The 23,867-nt window shown below is 40.5% G+C and overlaps 2 protein-coding genes across 2 annotated transcripts; one reads left to right on the top strand and one right to left on the bottom strand.

The window, feature by feature from the left end:
* Window positions 1–648: 648 nt before the first annotated feature.
* On the bottom strand, window positions 649–2,471 carry LOC138051927 (major facilitator superfamily domain-containing protein 6-A-like). The gene has a single exon (XM_068898251.1). It carries the CDS (start codon window positions 2,328–2,330, stop codon window positions 705–707), a length of 1,626 nt encoding a protein of 541 aa, XP_068754352.1. The 5' UTR covers window positions 2,331–2,471; the 3' UTR covers window positions 649–704.
* Window positions 2,472–10,452: 7,981 nt separating this feature from the next.
* LOC138059660 (major facilitator superfamily domain-containing protein 6-like) lies at window positions 10,453–23,193 on the top strand. The gene is made up of 3 exons (XM_068905274.1): window positions 10,453–12,184; window positions 18,698–20,271; window positions 21,496–23,193. Exons 1-3 carry the CDS (start codon window positions 10,599–10,601, stop codon window positions 21,669–21,671), a joined length of 3,336 nt encoding a protein of 1,111 aa, XP_068761375.1. The 5' UTR covers window positions 10,453–10,598; the 3' UTR covers window positions 21,672–23,193.
* Window positions 23,194–23,867: the final 674 nt, after the last annotated feature.

The raw sequence follows: 23,867 nt of genomic DNA, 5'->3' as shown, positions 1-23,867 counted from the left end.
ACCCAAGGTACCTATATCTATGTGGTCTACTAGGTCCGCAAATTTGTGTTGGAGGGGAAGTGAGGAAAGGGAGGGGCTCGTTTCAGCAACCACTCAGTTAATACGGCGTCGGGAGTGAGTTAAAAAATGCTGTTATGAGATTTTAAATGGTTCAGCTTTTAGTAAAGACAGAGAGACAAGTGAGTAGTTGTCCCCGTCCTATAGCACAAAGTTAAGGCCATTATCTGGGCTTGAAAGTGTAAAAAATTATTTTCTTTTTAATTTTTATGCCGTTGTCATTACATTCCGAGGGCAGTACCAGGAAAATTGATGATTGAATTGCGTGATTAATCGAATGGTTAAATTCTCGGAAGAAAGCAACAATAACCATTTTCTACAGAGTAAAATTCCGGATTAATTTATCAGGACGCTCAAACAATTTTGGCGCAGTTATGCGACACAAAAATGTTCCCCCTCAAAGGCTTAATAACCAAACGTTTATATTCTAAGGTGGTGTCAGCTTATCTGGGACTGGAGGAGAGACGCGAGGGAAAGCATAACAAGATGGAAAAGAGACATCAGTTTCTGTTTTGCCTCCTAGAGTAAGGAAAATATATGGATGCAAAGTAGCGAAGAATGATAATATGGAAGCAATATAAACAACCTGAATAACTATTAGGATTTTTATGTACAATTCACTTGAAGAAACAACAACAGGTTATTGACTAATTAAAATCATCCGCTTGGTTCATAGTATGTAAATTGACGTCACTTTTTGATTCTTCTGTATGACGTACGTTGTTCACTATAATGAACACAAACAGAACTATCAGGGTTAATTCCCCAAAAACGAGGAAAGCCGTACTTGTACCAAACTCATGGACCATGACTCCTCCCAGTAGCCCGCCACTGGCGTAGCCCAGTCCGGTGTAGAATCCATTCACAAGTCCTTGGAGAGTAGTGGCTATGCCAGGTTCAGCACCCACATGCGAAACAAATGAAGACCATAATGCAGCAGTTGTTATTCCTTGAATAAGCTCTATAGGAAGGAACAGCCATGGTCTGCTACAGTAGGAGTAATAAAAGAAACGGAGGGCATAGCAGAGTAAACCAAGGTACATTACCCGGAAGTGACCAATGTTACTAAGCAAACGCTCAGATAGTAAATAGATGACAACTTCAGCTGTGCTGTTTGTCAAAATGATCAATCCAAATAAAATTTGTGGACTCCCTAGTTCTCGCAAATGCCAGAAGAGGAACGTTTGTATAAATCCAAATGCAGTTCCGCAGTAAAATACAATGAATAGAAAAAAGGCATAATCGAAGTTCCTGAGCACTTTTAACCCTCCTACAGCAGTTTCTTTGCATTGAGAGTGATCAACAGGCTTATAACGAAACCGGCATGCCACAATCAAAGCTGCTACCATATAAAATGCAAATACGTAAAAACATGGAATATAATTTATGTCCATTTCCTGGCTACAAGGGTTGAGGGTCTTTCGTCCACTTATAGCAGTTCCCACAATAAAAGCGGTCATTCCATACCCAACAGATCCCCAGAATGCTTGCTTTCCATATTCATGACTGTCCTCTGCTAGGATCTGCAATGTTGCTGTGTCCGCAAGGCACTGGGTGGGGGAAGCAAACATCTGCCCAACCACGATAATACAAAGCATAAAAACGAATAGTCTTGACGAATCAGATATTTTCTCTGGTGAAGGATGAAACTTTATATCCGGAAACGTATTTTCGGTAAGCTTGGTGGATTCCTCGCGCTCTAATTCCCTCGAAAAAAAGCTTAGAGCCCAAGGAAGAAACTTACTTGATCCAAAAATCGATTCGTACGAGCGCTTTAAAGTGTGACGTTGAGCTTTCATCGCTCGTGAGCGTGTTGGTAATCTTGTGATGTTACTACGGCGGGTTGAAGTATTTTGGTACAATGATAAAGACAAAGAGTTCATCTCAAAGCAAGCTTTTGGTTTTTCTCCTATTGGTATTATGGCCAAAGAAAATGTTGACAATAGCCAAGCTGACAATCCTAACAATAATACTAATTTGCTTTTGTTGAACCGATCCGCTAAGGCACCCCAGACAGGTGTGAAAACAAACTGAACAAGCGATCGAACTGCTACAAGAATTCCCAGCTGCCTCGGTGATAAAAACAACTGTTTAAAGTAAAGTGATAGATAAGGCCACAACGATCCAAAAGCCGAGAAGAAGAACAGGTAAAATAGTTTGGACACCAGTCGCTTTCGGTTAATCTTACAATGGAAGCGATGTTTTGAATTCTCATCCCCTTCTTCATCATTGCTGTCATAAAGTCTTGGTGAAGATGTTGATTCCTCTTGCATTCTTCCATTGACTCAGCAAAAATAAAGCTTGCTTTTCCACAACGTATAAACTCCAAAAAACATTGAAACACTTCATTAGTCCTTAACTGAGCCGTCGAGTTACCTAAAAAGCGGTGACATCATCTAGGGAAACAAAGAGACTATTTTTTTATCCGTCCGGTTAATTTTTAACGTTGTAACCTAAATAATCTCGTGTAACTGGTGTTTCAATTGTTTTATTGCCCCTATAAGGGTACGTGTTTTATAATGTTTTTATTGGCTTTTAAAAACTTGACAGCCGTCTTGCCTCTTTTAGTGGGTATAATGGGTCAGAAGAATTAGGATCGGAACGCATTCAATGAATGTCGGAATAAGATTAAACATAGGGTGCAGACACAAGTTCTTTGCTCCTTATTGCACTGGATGTTTCGCGTGATTGCGTGATCGTCACGGTAAACGACGAGGATGGGGGAGGGACACGTTTTGACTGGCAGGAATATTGAGGATGGAAAAATCCTAGTAACCCTAATTGGAGTATAGAGCTCTTGGCCACGGAACAAAAGGAGGCTCGTGGAAGCTTTATCCTTCATGCACGCTTGAGTCATCATCTTGATACAAGAAAAATACACACTGTGTTCATTTACTGGGGTTAACTTTTATCATCTCTTCCAGGACAATTTCGTGATAATGGCTCCAATACGGTGGCCCAAAACTGTCACGGCAAAAAGAAATTGCTCAGTGCTCATAGCCTACGCGCAGCCGGACACGTGTGACTCGAAATCATTGTAGGTCAAAAAACTAGAAATAGTCCGTCTGCCCAACAAGCCTGTTCTTGTATCCTGCAGTTTTGCAGCGATTTCTGTATTCCTGTCTGATCGGCTAGATTCTTACCCACTCTCTGATTGGATATTTCACTCAACAAATCACGCAATCCTTTTACTCTGGAAATCCACAATGGCAATTGAATCTGGAAGGTGGGAAAGAGCGTTCAAAGTCCTAAAAGATCAATTTTAAGTTGATTGTCTTCTGTCTGAGCAGGAAAACTCGTTGCAGGAATTTCTTGACTTTAGCAATATGTTAGTTACTGTGAAAATCCGAAAACTGAGAAGACTAGAAACGTTCATGAAATGTTATTGTGTTTCACGTAACTGACTGAAGCCAATCACGCGCGAGAAAACTAAACCGCAACCAGAACGGTAAATACTTTGTGGTTTTATGTCACTTTCGACTTGTTGCAGGATGGGAAATATCAAAATCAAATCAACGTGTTCATGAATTTCAAATTCGGACAGTAATTTGCCTACGGTCTACGGCAAAAATCTTCTATTTGTATTTGTTTGCGATTAATTTCAAAGACAAATTTCGGCGAATGCGTTTCCACCCCTTCACCAGCAATACCCTTTCATACCCTTTCTGTAACGCGACGACATAAATTGCAGAATACAAAAGAAGTAAACATTGCCTTTTGACATTCTGGCTCTTGAAATGCAAAGCACATTTTTCTGTCAAGCAAATGACGGAGGCGTGACGTAACAAGAAAGTAAACGTCGAATCAAAAACCGCGCAAAATCCAATCAGAAAGCGATACAGAAATCCCGGCAAACCTACGGGGTGTCTTTAGGAGTCGTTGCGCAGACTGCCTATACCGGCGGTTTAGTCTGTATGCGACGCAGGCTAACTGCTAACGGCAAAAAGTGCTAAAATAAATAAAATGCTAAAAAATAGGTAAGCACTGCGTACGTGTGGTAGTGCAGTAACTTGACAGTGCTTTATTCATATCATACATCTTTATTTACCCTCGGATTTTAGAGTAGCTTGGTGTAGCTAATATCTCCGAGCATTTACCCTCCCAACCATGATACACCACAGAAGACAGACCACAACACCGGGAACTACATGCCCTACACTTTGCGACGAGCGTGCGGGTTTTTTTACGTCCCACAGGATTATGAACATTGAAGGGTTGTGAGACGGGACCTCCGGCTTATCGTCCTTATCCGAGAAGACTAGAGAGTCTAACCATTTGCAGATGTAATTACAAAGGCAGAACTTTCTCCTCAATTATTTAAAGTCCCTGAGTGTTGGTCCGGCCGGAGTTGAACTCAGACCTCCCGCGTGACAGCCCGGTGCTCAACCAGCTGAGCCACACAGAAAACTATCAACTGCGCTGTGTTTTGTTTTCCAGGACGTAATACGTAAAATACTAAACCCAGAAAGATTGAAGGAAATGAGTAAGAATCGAGAAACGTTGGCTTCGAGGCTGACATGAAGTTCAACTTTTTTTTCACTGCTAGTCTAAGCGTGTGCTCTGAGCGTCTGACGGTTTCCACGGTAAAAGTTCTTTGAAGTTAAAGGAGAACTGAAGGCTAGAAGATCAAATTTTTTGGTGTCTTATTATCGCCGAAATATAACATGCTTTACCTATAAAAACAGCAAAAACCCTTTTTCATCTTGAAAGGCCTTGAATTTGCCCAAATTCCTTGGTTGTTTTTCCAATTTGAACGCCCGCCATTTTGTTTGCTTTTTCTTCCGCTTACTTCCGAAAAAGGAATGTCTGCCGCCATGTTGTGACGTCATTTCGTACAAGCAAGATGCTGCTTTTCACTAAAATCTGTTATCGTTAATGGTACTCCGCTTTCTTCGTCGTTAACACAGGAAAGTTTATGGCAGAACTTGAACCATATTCTTTTGAACCAATACGAGAAAGTTCAAGATCCGAGAAAGAGGCAGCAACCGAAAGGGAAGACTGAAGAAGGGGAAATACGACCTGGTGCAGCTGTGATTTTTGCTTGACCTGGGATGCCGGGACAGCAAGAAAAGGAATGCATCTGCTGCCGCGAGATAGAGCAGCTATTAACAAGATTTCAGGTGTCACTGAATTGATTGTATTCAAAAGGCAATAAAAACAACTTGGATTACTACGTGATTCTGTTGGCTGCTATTGTTTTGTCTGTCATTTCGATTGAATTTGACCATGAACTTTAGCTTACAGACATCTAGTGATGCTCATATCTCTTAACTAACAGATCTACATGTAAGCTTAAGCTTAATATCTATTAATCTTAGATGTGCCGGCCGATCAAGCTATTCGTTGTGTAACGCAGAATTCTAGCTTTGCGAAGGTGCATGTGTTTGCAAAGAAAAGTGCTACAAACTGCCATCGTGGGTCTGAGTCAAGCACGTGGATTGTGAACATGTATGTAAACACATAAGCTCTGTTCGTAGTTTTGCGAATTTTCAAATTTCAATTGAACATCTCCGTGATCGTTTTCGAGTTTATAAAACCCAGCTTGAAGTGCGAATGCCATTCACGAAATGACGTGTCCCAGGTGCTTGCAGAAACAACTTTTCGGTTCACTTCTCCGGCGCTGGGTTTGCCACTGAAATCTCCCGAGTAAAGGAAACATAGCTTACTCACTGGGTATAAACGCTTAGCGCCGAAGCCGGTGCGACACTGAGCTATAACATCTACAGGAATGTAGTTCAATTTTCATTTTGTCAAGAAGAAGATGGGAATACTGTAAAGTTTATATTTCGAGACTGAGAGTGCGTTCGATTGACCATTTAGCGGAATAAGAATACGTGGAGTGATGGTTTAAAACGGTATATCTAGCGTTTTAAGCGGCAAAGATAATAAAGATATCTCTAAAATAGCATTTTAGCGGGCGGATTTCTAACTTCCATTCCATGTATTCCTATTCCGGAATACGCACCCTGAGAAACGGATGAAACACGCAATGCCCGTAGTCAGAACTCCTTCGTTTCAGAGCACGCTAGTATGGAGCTCAAGCAACGAGGACGCCTTCGAGGACGAGAACAGCAGCAGCACTGGTTCTAACAACCCCGCTAGTGTGTTTTACGCTTTGGTAGATTTCCTCGCTGTTCTCGGTCCGACAACGACGTGAAATGAACAAATTGGACGTTATTTGGAACACGTTGGCACCCTACAATAATCTTCAAGCCGACAGCTGCTCTTAGGGTATTAAATAATAATAATAATAATAATAATAATAATAATAATAATAATAATAGTAATGATTATGATGATGATGATGATGATGATGATAATAATAATAACCAATTCGCACTTCCAACGAAACAAACTACTACAACTGCTACTTAATGATAATGATAATAATAATGACAATGATAACGATAATAATGATGATGATCATGATATAAGAGGAGGAGGAGAAGAAGAAGAAGAAGAAGAAGAACAAGAAGAAGAAGAAGAAGAAGAAGAAGAAGAAGCGAAGAAGAAGAAAAAGAAGAAGAAGAAGAAGAAGAAGCAATCAACGATAGGCATTTCATTGAATCTCATGGTGATCATAATCTTTTTAAACACAGACAATCCAAAGTTCTGGGAAAGCATTAAAGTATCAAAGCATCAGCGGTCAGCAGTCAGAGAGTTGTACTTGTGTGTCCGACCTGTCTTTTAAATTAGTCTTTTTTACTTTGGCTTCCCACTTTCATGAGCTTTTACAGTTATTAAGGAAGCCATTACTCTTTTTGTAATTTAATTTTCTTCATTGTAAATTTGTACTGTTAGGACTAAATCTTGCTCCACTGACATATTTGACTTGATAATGAGGTAAGAATAGCGCCGAAATGTCTTGGTTTTCATTTGTTCAGCTTTGAAGTCCGCTTCGTCTTTAAAAAGATATTAAGAAATGTTTCATTACAAATTTTTATAGCCTAAGTCACTACAGACGTCTTATAAATTCCATACGATATTATTATTATTATTATTATTATTATTATTATTATTATTATTATTCGATTCGATTCTCCGCAGTTGTTCCACTGGGTAATATTTATTGTGTCTCAGCCACTCCCCGTAGCTTAGAGACACAACACGTTCCGTAACAGGTGAGCAGTTCCAAGGATGGCCGATAATTGTACACTTTTACGGAAGTCAAGTACATCTATCTAGCTTGCCAAACCAGGTCTTTGCACCTTTTGATATGCTTCCAAGAGCACCAATCACGATAGGTATTATTGTGACTTTCGAGGCTCCATGAATCCTTTTTATTTCAAATGCTAGTTCCTGGTACTTTTCAACCTTCTATTCAGTTTTGTTGATGTTCTGGTCCGCTGGCACAGCTATGTCAATAATTGTCAATTTCTGTGTATCTTTATGCACTCGAGTAACATCTGGCCAATTATGTTTCAGCTCTTTGTCTGTGTAGATAGTCATGGCTTTCTCCTTCCAGTTTTTAATTTTCTCGTCTTTCCTCCTCCTCTCATAGTCCTGCAGACTCTCTTCTTTAACAATAACTTTCTCGCAGCTTGAAGCATCCACTCTGTGCTCTCTCTTAGGTAGCCATGAAGGGATTTGCTCTCCCTTCTTACACACTCCTCCATGCCGATCAGTCCTCTTTCCCCTTCCTTTCTCGGCAGGTACAGCCTCGCAACATTACTCCTCGTGTGCAGACAGCCATTCATTGCCAAGATCTTCCTAGTACTTCTATCCATGTTGGCTACCTCCTCCATTGTCCAGTCCAGAATACCCGCGCTGTAGCGTACTACACCTACAGCCCAGGTACTGATGCCATCGATCAAATTTCCTCCATTGAGTTTTGATCTACACAACGTCTTGACTCTTCTGATATACTCGGATGTTCTCTTGCCTTTCATTTTGGTGTTGAGAGTCTGGTTCAACTGTAAGATGCCAAGGTATTTGTAGCCTTTCTCCGGCTATTTCCCCGATATGCTGGTTGTCGGGTAGTTCTATTCCGCTACTGCCAACTTGTCTTCCCTTTCCAGGACAGGACACTTGTCTAGCCCAAAAGACATCTTAATGTCTTGCGAGAAGATTACTATTATTATTATTGCTTTCCTTTAAATCTCACTCTTTTCTCTTATGGTGCCGAGTTGATTCCTGGAACTTCGGGAATTATTAAGTATTAGCACGTTTTAAGGGTTTGGGCTTTTTTTTGGGCATTTTACCCCTGGTCTGCAGTTTGAATTTTACAGTGACCACGCATGAACAAGCAGAGTTCAACAACCCCTCCAGACACAATAAACATTGCTAGCTTAACATTTGGTGGTTAGTCATTTTGTTCTGAAAAATTAATAGCACTTACAGCGAAAATAAGGGAAATCGTGAGGTTAACCTTGTATAAAAACAATTTTCCTAGCTAAAAACTGACAAGAATTTCGATAACTAGATAAATTCGATTAAATAAATATTCAAATAAATTTGAAGTCAACTCCTAAAATCAGATAATGATTCGGCATATACAATACATCTTGGCCAATCGTTCCATTTCCTTACAATGCGAATAAAGAAAGAATATTGTAACAATTACAACCCGCGCTTCTGCAATAAAGTTTGTAGTCGTGATTAGCTCTTGTACGATTACTTTTGGCAAACTCAAAGAAATTTGGGAAAAAGAGATTATCAATACATTGAATCAGAGATAGAAATTCTCTACGCTTTTCTAGTCTTTTGCTTTCAAAGAAACTGCAAAGGTGTTCGTAACTCATTTCGCCCCGTTTCTGCCTTTCTAACGCCACAATATCCTTAACAGGAGCCGCATACTCAAGTATGGGTCTGACTAGTGACTTGTAGAGCTGCGAAAAACAACTTAGTTGTTTCTTCCGATGGGTCGCTTTATGGAACCCAATACCATATTTGGCTCACTTTTACCCTTGCAAACACTTGCTTGCCGGCCACAGGACTGGTCAGAAAAGGCGGTTACCCCGAAGTCCTTAGTATTCACTACCGACCTAAATTGCCCTCCATCTAGTAAATAGGTTTGGTCTTTTTCTTTCTATGTGTGATACGCATCACCTCACATGTATCTTGATTGAAGTGCATCTGCCATTTATTTGCCCATACCCAAAAGTTAATTTTCTCGAACAGATGGGTTACCATATTTTCTTAAACATGGTGCTTTGCGGCGCGCGTCTTCGGCGGTGAACTTGCTTGGCCTGGTCACTTGACTTGAGAAACAAGATGGGCAAGATTCCTTCGCCGGTGTGAGTCCTGCTTGGTTATCAAAGGTGCAATCATGGCTCGAATTATGTGAAAGGCCTCTCTATTCAGTCGGCGAAACTGTTGTAAAGCTTCGAGGTCTCGATCTCGAAAAAAGATCATTGTATGTCCCCTGCGCTTGAGGGACTTCAAATCAAATACATTCCTTCGAGGTAATGTGCTGATAAGTTAAGATGTCGAACCGTCGCTTGTAAAGACGGCAGGCATCATTAAAATTGAACTTGGAGCGACGATGAAATGCACTGTCGTACAAGAGAACGATAGAGAAATTTTTAGTCATGGCTGAAGAGACCCCAGGATTCTTCCCATTGCGTCTCCCTCTTGCCTCTGTTGTATGGAACGAATGCGATACTCCTCATTTTATTTGAAATAATTGAAAGCTTAAACACCTGCAATATTATCTATATCTTCATCTTTGTATCGTTAAAACGAGGAATCGATTTCCTTTATTCGAAATTAACCACCTGTTGAATATTCTGGTTGTCACAGTGGGTAATGTCCCCTTCCATACGAGTCGCTAGGTTCTTGCTTTCAAATATCATAAGATACACAAACACAGCTAGCCTTTAGACTTTTCCTGATAAACCGGCGCCAATAATTTGACAACAACTTCTTCTTTCTGATGGCACTACTATAATCCACTATTCTATCTAAGGAGTCGAAATGTCCGATGTATCAAGGTCTTTGAGGAAAAGCCTGGAGTGTTTGTCGGAGAAAATACTGAGTGGTTATACATTTTGTGCATTTAATAGCTCTAGATAACTTTTGAATTATGGCAGCAAGTTTACAATATAGGGTTACTTTGCTCGAGCCTACGGGGGTTGTAGCATAATTGCGAAGGGGATGAATGAACAATTTAGGACAAGGATTAAACGAAGAGTCATAATATTCCGCGGATAAACAACAAACCGTCTTGACAATATTTTCTTGGCAGCAAAGAACCTTTGGAAGCAAAAAGAGAATTCATAAATATTATAAATGCTGCTTTTGGGCCGCAATAGTTCTACGGGTCTCGTTTCCACTGATTCATCGGACCACTAAAGTTTCTAAAGACCAAACACCTGTTAGGGTGATTACGATAAAAAATTCACATGTTGTCACTTGGCGGCCCGAAACGGACGAATTGACTCATGAAACGCAACTTTGGAAATGTTACGTGCCCATACAAGAATTTATAATTTTGCGCCTTTTCCCACGCAAAACCGATCTTATTTTCCCACTAAAAATAATGCTATTTATCAAATTCGGCTTATAGGAAGTTAACAACAGATGCCAAACGACGGAGAAAAATGTCTGGCGACGACAAGAAAGCCATCCTTGATCAAGAACACGAGGATGACGGTAAAGAGTGTTGTCCCAAGGTGAATCGAAAACTACTGATTCCGAAAGCGTTTTATTTCTTTTTCTTTTCCGCCTGGGGATCACTCTTGCCATACCTGGCTTTGTACTTCAAGCAGCTTATGCTTTCGCCGAGCGAAGTGGGGATTCTTATGGGCTTGAAACCGTTTGTAAACTTTTTGGTCATTCCAATATGGGGAGCCATAGTGGACAAATGCCAAAAGAGCAAGCTAGTTATGATAATTTCTATCATTGCTCTCATCTCGGCAACGTTTACTCTTAGCTTAGTTCCAGGGCCTAAAGAGAACAAGATAGTGGTCAAACGGTACTGTAATATGACAGGTCCAAAATATTCCAGCTTGATGGACATAAACAGGCCAGTGATTGACAGTCCGGACTACGAATTTCCAGAGCCCGGAATAGATAAAATGGTCAAGACAGAGCTGCAACCAGACGCTCTCATTAATTACTTTTATAAAGGTCCCAAGCCATGGTCTCTTGAACTTTTTATCAACCTGGATGAAGAGACAACTGTTCGGGTGGAGCTGGACACAACAAAATGTTTTATGGCTTTATTTCTAATTACGTTTTTCGGTACTTTAATCTCAGCTCCGACTTTGGCTCTTGTAGACACAGCAACGCTGCAACTTCTCGGTTCTGAAACTCATAAGTACGGGATGCAAAGGCTGACCGGATCTATCGGTTGGGGTGTCGGAGCTTTCGTGGTCGGTGCATCTTTAAAGACGACGCACAAATGTGGTAAAGACAGAGATTATGAGATCGTTGATTATATTCCTTGTTTTTACACATTTGCTGGTCTGATGTTTATGGGATTGATAACCGCGACACGTTTTAAGTTCGAAGAGAAAACAAAGAAATCACGAGGTGCAAGCTTAAGTGTGGGGCTCCAGGCTTTGAAGAGCACAACATATCTCATGTTTCTATTTACCGCTTTGTACTTAGGTTTTCTAATGGCTTTTATCAAGACATTTCTGTTCTGGCACCTAAAAGATCTCGGCGGGAGCCAGCTTCTTTTCAGTATAATTTCCGCAGTAAACTGCTTTGCTGAAGTTAGTATGTACTTCCTTTCAGCAAGGCTGATAAAAACGATAGGCCATGCCAAAGTCTTGTACCTAGGCTTAATCTGTTACGCTGTTAGACTATTTTACTACTCAGCCATTCCTATTCCATGGATGGTTCTCGCAGTGGAACTTCTTCCTGGTATTACAACAGCAGCAGTGTGGGCTGCTTGCCTGTCGTATGTCAGTATAAATTCAGGCCCAGGCGCTACCACCACGATGCAGTGCATTTTACATGGGGTGCACTGGGGCCTTGGATACGGAGCCGGAGAGGTCATTGGAGGAATTATGGTGCATCATTATGGTGCCCCGACTACATTTATTATTTTTGGTATTTTATGCCTCATTATTTTAGGCGTGTACGTTTTGATCAATTACTTCTGCGGGCCCAGAGATGATAAAAACGGCTGTGAAGGTTATAACGAGGTGTCGGATTTCAGTGATGATGACACGAAAAAGTAGCACGTAGCTTGCGGGTTTTAAATGAAGCCACTCCTCTGTAAAATGGCAGCCGAATTTACTCTAAGCGCCCAATTGTGTTGTAAACTAGCTATATATCGATACAACGGAGGCATCAATGTCTCCGTTGTGAATCTTCAGGGAGCTACCTGTATTAGATTGCTAAGACGCTCATGCAATAAAACCTCTACCCACTGCCGGAGTGGTAACATTAAGCAACAATGAGCACAGTCACAGCAACGCGCTGACACTGAACAGCATTTTTATTATTTTCAAATGATGATAACCTTGTAGTAACAAGGGTGTCTTTATTTTGATGTCCTTGACACGATTGTTTTATCTAGACGATTATTACAGTTAATTTAAAAGCGATTTTTTTTTACCCTTTAAAAGTTTAGGAATTGACCCTTTAACACCCAAACCGGCATAAACGGGCCAGACTTACGTAAGTATTTTGCTCTGTCTAATGCCAGACGATTTTACTAGTAAATGGGGAACCCCCGGGAGTCAATGAGTTAATTAATTAATCACTCACTGAAAAACCATGTCCCCATTAGCTCTTTAACACCCAAACTGTCCTAAACCGGCCAGACTTAGTATTTTACTCTGTCTAACGCCAGACGCTTTTACTCGTCAATGGGGAACCTCCGGGAGTCAATGGATTAATGAACGCATTGGTCTTGCAACGCCTAAGAGGACTTAACCTTCCCTTGCTTTCATTGATGCTCTTCTAATGGAGATTTCTTGCTTATACAGTCAACTCAGAATTGGTATAGAATTTGGTTTGGTGAAGACTTTCTTTGCTTTGGGTTAGGTTTTAGCGTTTAGGAACAAGTTTTCATTTTATCCTAACACTTTTAGACACTTTATTTTAATGACTGAATTTGTCTAAAAATGATCTTATTACAAAATCCCCTTTATGATGGAAAAGATTGACTATTTCATGGCGATATGGTTGGCGAAACTGATTCTTTTAAATAAGCTGAACGCTAAGGTTATGTATATGGAAGATCCTTCTGTTGTTAAAGCAATCCTTCTTTGAAAGTGCAAGGTGCATTTTCTATCGTGCAATTGAGAATAGCATGCGTCTAAACGTATAGCATTTCCCCCGCTATAAGCCGCCATCACTGATGCTGTCTGGCTCTTTAGTCAATGGGATATATTCCTACAAAATATTGGGTGTACATTTTATCGGATAATCTCCCCTGGGTCTCCCGCGTTGACTACATTTTCCAGCGAACTCGCACAGTCAGGCGGCGTTGCAGGCTTCGCACGGGTGTTTTACTCAAGGGAGTAACAGTTAGGTTACTCAAGGGTGTAACAGTTAGGTCTTATCTCGCTGTATTACAGTGTAGTACACCTGACTTGTTCAAATACGCCTTGCCATTACACCTCCCTAGTATGGTTCATCCTCTCGGCTTATCTTAGTTACATTGTGGAAAGTGCACAGAAGTTCGCCCTGTCGCAGTTAGAAATGTTCTAGACCATCCGTATGAAACTGCATGCTTTAGCTGTGGGCTGGGGACATTACTTGACCGTTGCGATGCTCCATTCAAGAAATTTGTACAAAATGTCAAGTGCTGCGGTTTCCTTGCACATCTGCTCCCGCAAATCTTAAGTGACAGCCATTGATATCTTTTTCCGTTGGGTATTGAGAGACGTGATTTTAATTAGCGAATAAAAAGCAGCTTAACTCTTTCCGTAAGCGTGTACCCTACGTATGTGTAATTGACGAGGTTACCCATATTGGCCTTGTCTCAATATGTCCTTCGTTTGGGTTGCGGTCGCAATTAAGGCCCTGGTGACCAGACTTAAAAATGCCTTAAAACCCCAACGACTAAACCTGTTCGCCATCACACTTAGAGCGTCCATAACAATGTGTGCAATTTCTCTACAATTTCCTAGTTTTAAAACAAGAGCTTGTCGCTTAATTGCCGTCTCAATCTTTCTACTTCTGACCCACCCATCCCAGGGTAAACTATGTTTATCAAGAAGCAAACTTTCTCTCTTTTCTTTATTAACGCTGGTCTTCCAGCATTTATTACCCTTACTGTTTGAAAGTTAAGGAGGTACTACGGCCAAAGAAAACTTAGTTGTTTTTCCTTTGGATTTCAAAACTATGTTAACTAAACACTAACTCACCCAAGTTTTAAGTTCTGATTTTAAAAAGACACCTGTTTATTCTAGCTGGAATTTTCTTATTTATTGGTTCGCCATTACTAACTTTAAAATCTTGAGAGAGATGGGTAGAGGAGAAAATGACGACAAACACTCACTAGTTTAAGAATGCAATGCGTGTGTAGGCGGCCTAACTAATATGCAGCACGGGAGTTTCGGGCTTTCAGACTTTTCAACCCGTGTTTTGCATATAAAATAAATTGCGTTTACACGCTGAAATTTTAAGCTAGTGAGTAAATGACGTCATTTTCTCTAGATCCAACCCTCTGAGGTCCAATCGGCCAGTTTTGAACGTGAGTAATGACCATGAAATCCAAAACTTACACTCAAAATAAACAGCCTTTGGATAAAACTCAAAGCTCAAAATTTTGCCAGTTAGGTGTTAAGCGAACACGCTTTCAAAATCTGAAGGAAAAAAGGAAATGATTTTTTGATCATAGTACCACTTTAAAATCCACAATATTTTCGCTTCTTGTTTTTCTTCATTTGCTTCTATGGTTTTCTTCTTTTTTTCTTTAGAAATAAAATTCTTTATTTTTGCCATTTTGCTACAATCTTGGACAAAATTGGATCCCCCCTCCCCCCAAAATCAATGATGAATCCGCGCCCAAGTTGGGGGAGGGGTGGTCTTCAATTTCCATTTGAAATGTCGAAGATTGTAAACTGCTTCTTAGTTATTTTCTAGAGGGCATTATACCTTTCTTAAGTCTATTACTTATTTTATGTACATGTGTATCTTTATTTACGTGTGGTACAAATAAGCTATTTTGTTGGTATTTTTTTGTTTTCTTGGTTTTCTTCATTCGTATATTGCTTAAGACCATATTTCTTATCAGCTGCTTCGATGTCATTGTACGATCTCACTTTCCTGTGCCGTCACTGTATTTGTCAACCAATCCTCGCATTTTCGATGAGACGTTCTTCCAGCACAATGCAAATTAAATTTCGACACGCACCATTCCACGTCTATCTACTTTTTTCGGCAGCTTAAGGGCCCACTGACGTATTTTTTGGGCTGCGTTGCTAAAGATGTAATGGTTAAGTAATTTGAGAGAATTTGGCGTTATTTTGGTCAGTTTCCAACTTTTGTAAGCCAATGACCCTAAATATGACGTCATCATGCCACGCCCATGGTCATGTGACCAATAAAATAAAACTCTAAATTTGTCTCCGTGCTACGCAATTTGGGTATTTAATCGATGGTTTGATAATTTGTATTCGTTTTTGCATCCAGCCAAGCATGGTTTTCTTTCTATTTTGAAAAATGTTCTTTTCAAAGACATAAACGATACTGAAATACCGATAACTTTTTCAAAAAAGATGATTTGAAAAAATCAATGCTTTGCTATATTCTGTATTTGGAGGTGAAACGTGCCATGTAAAAAAAAATTAATTCAATTTAAAGACTGCCGGAAATTTAGCTTTTTCTCAAACCGGAAGTCAGTTCGTTTACGCATGCTCAGTTGTTCTGAGATCGAGCGCAAGGAAGGGCAAGGAAAAACCTTCGATGGAAACAACAGTTTGTGCGGTGACTTTTGCTTGAGTGGGTTTTCTTGTCAGCTCATGATATGATGACGTCACTTACCGGAAGTAACATTTCACTTCCTTAGCAACTCGCGAAAAATCCGTCTGTGCGCCCTTAATTCCATCGACGTGCAAGGCACCACACATACCCATTACTTTTCTCCTTTTCCGATTCACTTTCTTCATCTCCTCATTTTTCCATTTTACAGTCCCTGCACCAAAGACACTTCTCATGTATTTAGCTCATGAACGGAGTTTCTCCCCTAGACATCACCCCCCCGACCCGAAATTATTTATATTTTAATTTTGTTTTTCATTTGCTCATGTACGATTCTTTCCTCTTCTAACACCCCTAGAGACTTTTATCCTTCAGTCCCACACAAAGGTGATATCAGTGCACTATTACCGTACACATTCAGGTCGTTCATGAGGAAAAGGTGGTTAACTTCTGGCCTTGCCAATGTCATTCCAAGGTTTCTGTCGACACAAAACGAATTGCATTGGGATTATAGTGATCGCAAATAAGAGTGGACTAACGAGTCAACAAGCTCATTGTTTACCAGTTACCAACTTGATCGTCCATTCCTTCACACTTTGATGAATCAGTTGCTTGATATTATTTTTGATATGGTTTGGCTATCTAAACGTTCCACGACGAGGTAATTTTGTCTTACACATTTGCAATGTAAAGAATTGTTTCGGGTTTACACACTCAAGCAAACTAGGACATTTTACGATCAGATTAGCGGAGTAAAAAATTTTCAAATGAGTAATTTGACTGCGAATTTAATTATGATTTACACATGAAAATGATCATATACAAGTTGCTTGACAACGGCAAAGGGACAACGTATCGCACTGGTCATCGGGCTTAGCAATGTTTTGTGATTCCAAATGTTAGTGCGAAATAATTGTAATGACAAGTAGGGCTAGGGTTAGGGTTTAGACCAGGTACGAAGGAAGCATTGTCCCCTTCAATTCAGAAGCTTAACTTTATGAAATAAAAAAAGAAAAAACGAACTTTGAATATGTAAAATTTCGCCTGTATTATTCGCTCAAAATATATTCATTACATGATTATGGAATTTTCGGTTAAAAGATAGCCACAATACCGTATCTAGATAGGGAACGATTTTGTCTTCTTCTTTTCCTCGGCTTCTCTCGAGGCTTTCTTCGCTTAAATGTCCCAAATTTCGTCGCCTCTTATCTCGTGGCCTTTCCTGCTCTTTATCCCGTTGCTCGTCACTAATATGATTTCCCGCAAGAAAAACGCGTGTTGCCAGATGGAACGCTGCCACGAGAATTTCCACCAAGGAAAATTACCCAAATATCCCCTTCCCTAGGGGCACTCCTACCTCCCCACCTCCACCCCCACAGTCTGTGCGGGCGGACAGACGGACGTACGTGACGTCATAACCAAAATTTCTGGGATGGATAGATTTACCAAAAAAATCTTACACATGGTGCTCCGCTTCGCGCCTGAGCTCCGCTACCAAAACAATGAGATCATAGATCACAAAAAGGTGATTTTAGCTCATTTATTCCTGCAACGATTACAACATTTTCAGACGCAAATCCCGCAGGAGTTGCTCAGAGGTAAATAGCAAAGGATATTTGGAGTTTGAGTAGCCAATCCGAGCGCGAGTTCAACGCTATCCACTGTTTTAGTATATATTAAAAAAAAACGCTATCCACAGGATAAATAACTATCACCGGATATCTCCACTTAGTTTTTCTGAAGTTACTTCTCTGGGTGCTGAGCTATCAGAAAGGCACGCAGTTCATTTTTCGCGCAACTGATTCCTGAGGCGAATTTGTCCAGTAAAGTAAGCTGCTAATCTTTATTATCGTTTTTGTTCTAGTGTACAAAGGAAAATTTCAAAATATCGGCAAATAAACAATAGTAATCATATGCATCCCTTGCCTGCCCATCAACAGGTCTGTCGAGTGTCTGTCAAGTGCAGGTGATCTTTCTAGAACAACTCATTTTTTTAAATTGTAGTCTGCTAATTGACTTCCTTAATAGAGGACCCAGGAGTACCAGAAAAACCAATGGTTGGAACACAAATCGACAAAGTTTAGGCTAAATCAGTCATTTTGGTAATTACGTAAGAATAAACGAAAGTTTATAATAAACCTGGATACTAACTTAGACAATCTGAGTAGTCAGATTGTCCAGGATGGAGCCGACTGATTTTCTTTTTCCATTCTTAATTATTCCCAGTTGTTCAAATTGTCTAATTTAATTGATGCAGTTATGGATATGTTGGCTCTATTCATGGTAACTGTTAAGAAAAATAGCACGCTTCCGAGGATTGTTAGTCACATGCGTCTTGTGTTAGACTTCGGGGTCGATTTCGCCAATAATCTCTCCTTGTCGCTTTTTGTTCTTGCTTTTTCGTAATTTCTTTTCACGACAGTGTTTTTACAGGCTGTTTTTCGATTCTGTTATTCATTGCGCTTGTTAAAAAGCCCACTCAATAACGAATTAAAGTTAATTTGTAGTATCCATTGAACGACCAAAATGAACGGAGTCTTGGATTAGACATTAAATTCATTAAATCAGAAAAACACCAAAGAAATAACAAAGAACCGATTTGGATGAGCGGCTTCTAAAAGCACCTGCGCTAAACCAGCAAAACACCAGCCTTTTATATGATATCCCATTGAAGTCACACCTCACACGCGGCTTTAACAACTCAACCCTATCTATATTCTACTACAAATAAACAGCTCACAGTTCTTGCACACGGCAATCACATCAGCCGTGAATATTACTGTAGTGAGTCTAATAAGTTGACTTAAACCAGAATTATGTCTTCCAAAGAAACAACGGAAAGCATTGCAAACGACGACGCGGAAAAGAAAGAGGAAAGGAAGAATGAGAAAGAAGCATGTTGTGCTATCAACAAAACTTATTTGGTATCTAAAGGATTTTACGTTTTCTTCTTTGCTGCTCAGGGTTCATTGTTACCGTATTTGGCTCTCTTTTTCAAACAGCTCGAGTTGCCAGCTAATGAAATCGGGGTTATAACCGGAATAAAGCCCTATATCGCGTTCTTCTTTATTCCGTTTTGGGGCTGTGTCGCCGATCGATTCAAGAAAGGAAAGCTCTTGTTTGTAATTTCCATGGTGGCCATAGTTCTAGGCATGGTCGCGTATGCACTTGTTCCCATCGATATTTGCAACACGAAACTGACAGATATTCATAAAAGGGACATCCTAAACAAAGGCAAGCATCATTTACAAATGAAACAAACCAGTCCTGAAGCAATTTCTTCCCAAGATTTCCAACTGAACTTGGAGAAAGATGGACAGAGTCTCGAGCGCAGAAAGAGAACTTCCTACACTTCCAAGTTAATAAACCATATGTCTTTGGCTAAGGAAGGATCACACTTTGCTAAGTTAAACATGCAAAGTACACTTGCTGACATGGCTTCCTTTGGTCCAGAAAATACAACCTCTGTGGATGGACTCTCAGAAATGGAGGATAAATCTCTTGAAGAAACCCCATGGTCACAATCAGACATCATCGCTTTTCAGGATGAGAAAAGAAAGCCGATTAAGAAGAAAAATAGTTTAATTTTTCTTTATTTACTTCTAGCTACGATTGTCTCGACAATACTGTCTTGTCCTAGTCTTACTCTTGCAGACACAGCAACCGTTAACCTTTTAAGACGAAACGAGGAGACACATAAGTATGGCAAGCAACGGCTGTGGGGATCCGTTGGCTACGGTTCTATGGCCTTTCTCATAGGTGCTGCTGTTAGTCAAACCCATCTTTGTCATCCTGGGAGTGCCCGGCACAAAGACATCAACTATTATCCCTGCTTTGCAATGTACGCTGTTTACAACATCATTGCCCTTGTGATAGGTACGCGCTTTGACTTTGACAACAATTTCAAGGCAGCGACACAAAAGGACGATGAGCTCTCTCAAAATAAAAACGAGGCCAAAACCAATGGTACAGCAATCCTAGCAGGACTTAAACTCCTTACTCGACCGAAACACGCAATGTTTATTTTGACTGCTTTTTACGTAGGGATCACAATGGGCTTCATCCGAGTATTTCTTTTCTGGCACCTGAAGGACTTGGGTGGTACGCAGATACTTTTCAGTATCATGACTGCAGTAAATTGTGTTGCCGAGGTTACTTTATATTTCCTATCTACTAAGATTATTGCCTCTGTTGGAGCAGTACGAGTGCTGTATCTTGGGTTGACTTGCTATTCCATGAGGTTGTTCTACTATGCTTTTGTTTCCAATCCTTGGACTGTTCTTCCGGTTGAGTTGCTTTCCGGAATTACTACTGCAGCCGTGTGGGCAGCCATGATGTCATATGTAGGGACGCACTCGATAGAGGGGGCATCTGTAACATTGCAAGGTGAGGCTTAATTACGTGAGGGTGTTGCTTTATGTTATGCCAGCACAACGTCAGTCACTCAGTTAGTTTCAACGGCATCAGATTTCAGTCTGTGCCAGTGAAACAAGAGACGTTGCTTTGAATAGAGGTTGACCAATACAGTGTGTTTATAATCAGTCGATAAGAGTTGAGAATAGAATCTTAATTAGTTACAGCTGTACACAAGTGAGAGTTGTCACGTATGATGCCTTTCCGGTCAAAGTCTCGGTGTGAGCCAATCTGATTGATCTTGACAGTTTTTATCACGTGCGGCAATGTAATAAAGCCTTCATAAAAGAGCTTTACTTTACGGTGAGGTAGAATGTTGGCTGCAAAGTTTTCGGTAAAGAGAGCGGATGACTTTTTTTAGAAGAACCTGATTAAAGACTTTACCAGAGGTAATCTATTCGAGTTTCTCTTCACTGGAGTAGCTCACACCATTCAGCAGAAGATGTGATTCGGACTATTGACTTTGGAAGTTAACCTTATCTTGAGGTCTATTAACAAAGCTTCGAAATCGAAGGTTTAGACTTATCACGTAATCTCCATCATCAAAATTATCTCTGTTGCCACGTGTTCATATCTATTCGGCGGATGGTTCGTATCCTACATTTCTCTTTCAGATGGCCTCCTTCATTTTTCTATTGATGTCCTCGGTTCCCAGGCCAAGGATTTTCACACCCTTCCAGTCGATCTGGTGTTTCATATGGCATGTGCATGAAAATGGAGGTCGTGTTCGACAAAAATTGAATAGGGGAGGAAGCAAAGGTTCTAATGATTTAAATAGAGGTGGGGGCTATGGAATACTGACCACTTTGTACCATTGTTGTCCCGTGACTGAATATACAGAAATCAGGTGACGACACAGAGCTCATTTTGATGGTAAAGACTTACCGATAAAGGCCACACCTGGCTTCGAATTCGGAATTATATAATCCTTTGAAATGAGAGTTTTGATATAACTAGATGTTCTTCAGCCTCATTTCTCATTTTTTGTTTTTAAAAGGCATACATCGATTGTATTGTCAGGACAATACATTGTACTGTCAGAACACTGGATAGTACATTGTATTGCATTTTCAGGACAATACAATATATTGTCTTTGTAAAGGAAAAAATGTCTGGACAACAATAGGCTTTCTGGTCGTAGACCAGAATGCAGATGTCCCTTAGAGTTGATTCCCTTTATTTTCTTCATGGTTTTAGGTATCTTACATGGTGTCCATTGGGGATTAGGACACGGATCAGGAGAACTCATTGGTGGATTCTTAATAAGCAACTTTGGAGCTCAAACCACCTTTGCTATATTTGGAGCACTATGCCTTGTGCTTATGGCCGCTTATATTCTGATCAACAACCTAGTAAATGACACTGATAATTAATAATGGACCTGTCAAAGAGACGTAAACAATGTCAAAACAGTCAAAATTCGCCTGGTTATTAGGGGCAATTTGCAAGAACCCTCAGGGTTTGCCATCTCACTCTCCATTTGAAAATCATGCCTCCTTTGGAAATGATACGAATGCTTTGTCGTTCTTCGTAATAAGAAAGAACCCCTAGTCTCATACTATTGGAAAATGTTTCATTTGTGTCACGATGCCGATACTTGTGGTGTAGATGATGAAGTTTTGATTGCGTACTGTTAGTCTTCATAAGGTTGTGGTCGGTTGAATCTTAGAAGCTGTGATTGGTGCATCTCGAGCTTCTTTGTTTCGGTGATAGAGAAATATTCCCTTTGTGGTCTGGTGCGTTTCTTGATCCAGGCCATCCACGGTTAAGGAAATTCTCTTCCACCATGGCTTAATGGTCAGACCGTCTCGTATGTATCATTTCTTTGCCGTTGCTGCTGTACCAGTGATAATCAGAATCAGTAAACTTCGTTCCAAAGTGGACATGGCCGGTGTTTTTAGCATGGTCTCCACAAGGCGATAAAGTCGGCTGTTATCGTTTCACCTTTTGAGGCAGGTTGCGCCAGTGTGTTTCGTTGAATAACTGCAACTATGATTGGTGTATCGCTTGATAACCGCTGTTTTGGTTAGCCGCGGTTCTCTCGGTGGGCTGAGATGAGATGATTTACCGAATTCCCTATTAATGCGAGACCGACGAAGACTCATGCAAAGCAGAATCGAGTAAAATGTGCATGAAACACAATATTTTCACGTTGGCTGAACACCGTTTCAGAGCTTCGTCACCAAGCATAGCAATATATAACCAACAAGGCGCTATCTCTATTAAACGTAATCACATTGACAAGACAACAAAGGGCGACAAATTCTTTTAATTATTACCTTAGTACTTTATCACAACCAATAGGTCGGAGAGTCCTTTAACACGACATTACTTCTAGTTTGAAGAGACCATATATCAAAGATTCATTTAAAGGGCGGAAGAAAGAGTGTTACGTAAAGTACAACTTTATTAATACACGCCACATTCATGAGAGAGGGTTTGTACAAACAATTAGGTAAAGAGTGGTAGGAGGAATTCAGATAAATACTTAACAGACAACTTTGGCAAAAGCTAGTACCTGCAGATTTAGAGATGGCAGACCGGGGCTTTACTATTCAGGAAAGCTTATTGTTCGTTAGAGCTCATTTGCTATTCCAGCATTCACTAAGAGAAAAGACCAGCTGGACCCAGTAGATGTTGAGGGAACCCATGAAATTGCAAATGTCCGGATACCAGTGGTAAAGGGGTATTGGTCTTCTAAGGAGAAAGTACACATTCTTTCTGGAATTTTACCTATTGATTTCCTGCAGTGTGACCCCAATGGTCCTTAGGAGGTTTCCATGCCTGACAGAATAATTACAGTATGTGCTGCTTTAACAAACCTGTCCAATGCCATTGTACCTTTGGATTAAGTAGCAGCATGTTTAAATATCAGTCTTTTTATGTGCTGTGTAATTACAACTTGTTCTACTAAATGAGTCTGGCACAACAAAGATTATTGAATAAATTAACCCATTGACCCTTTAAAGTGAGACTTAAAGTTTACTCTAACGCCAACAGATTTTTTTCGTCAACTGGGGGTGTCCTAGGGCGTTTGAGATGTCAATTGGTTAATATAAGGTATCCGCTGACCAGTATCACATGATCATATCACGGACTCAAACTTAGAGCTCACCGAGGTCAGCTGTTTCTTTTTTTAAGTGGACCGCTGACCACATACTAGTTTTCTATTGGATTGCAGGCTCAGCCTAGGTTCACTCACCTAAACATAAACGAGGCTTCATTTTTCGCACTTTCTGTGACTCGACGCGGCTACACGGCCATACTGCGTCAACTATAGTTAGGGAGGCAGTGTGGCCCAGTGGTTAGGGCGCTTGCCTTGAGATCCGGAGATCCCGGGTTCAAGACCCGCTCTGACCACTCGTCGAATTTGATCCTGGTAGTCCCTGGTTCAACTTCCCAGCCGCACTTGTAAATAGCCAACTGGTTTGCCTCCGGCCAGTTGCGATTCTTAACAGTTGTTGTTGTTCTGTTCTGTCGTTTCGTTGTATTTCACTGGCCCTGAAAAGCCCCTATGGGGAGCGGTCAATTAAGTATGTATTGTATTGTATTGTATTGTATTGTATAGT

Source organism: Montipora capricornis, chromosome 1 (assembly GCF_036669925.1).
Source record: "Montipora capricornis isolate CH-2021 chromosome 1, ASM3666992v2, whole genome shotgun sequence".
Lineage (NCBI taxonomy): Eukaryota > Metazoa > Cnidaria > Anthozoa > Scleractinia > Acroporidae > Montipora > Montipora capricornis.
The sequence above is the reverse complement of the archived record's forward strand: the minus strand, read 5'-3'. Positions and strand labels throughout refer to the sequence as shown.

Coding starts and splice junctions, on each gene's coding strand:
- LOC138051927 (XM_068898251.1), bottom strand. CDS start 2,330: ATGCAAGAGGAATCAACATCTTCACCAAGACTTTATGACAGCAATGAT.
- LOC138059660 (XM_068905274.1), top strand. CDS start 10,599: ATGTCTGGCGACGACAAGAAAGCCATCCTTGATCAAGAACACGAGGAT. Junction 12,185..18,697: donor AGTGATGATGACACGAAAAA/GTAGCACGTAGC, acceptor GACTTAAACCAG/AATTATGTCTTCCAAAGAAA. Junction 20,272..21,495: donor GGCATCTGTAACATTGCAAG/GTGAGGCTTAAT, acceptor TCATGGTTTTAG/GTATCTTACATGGTGTCCAT.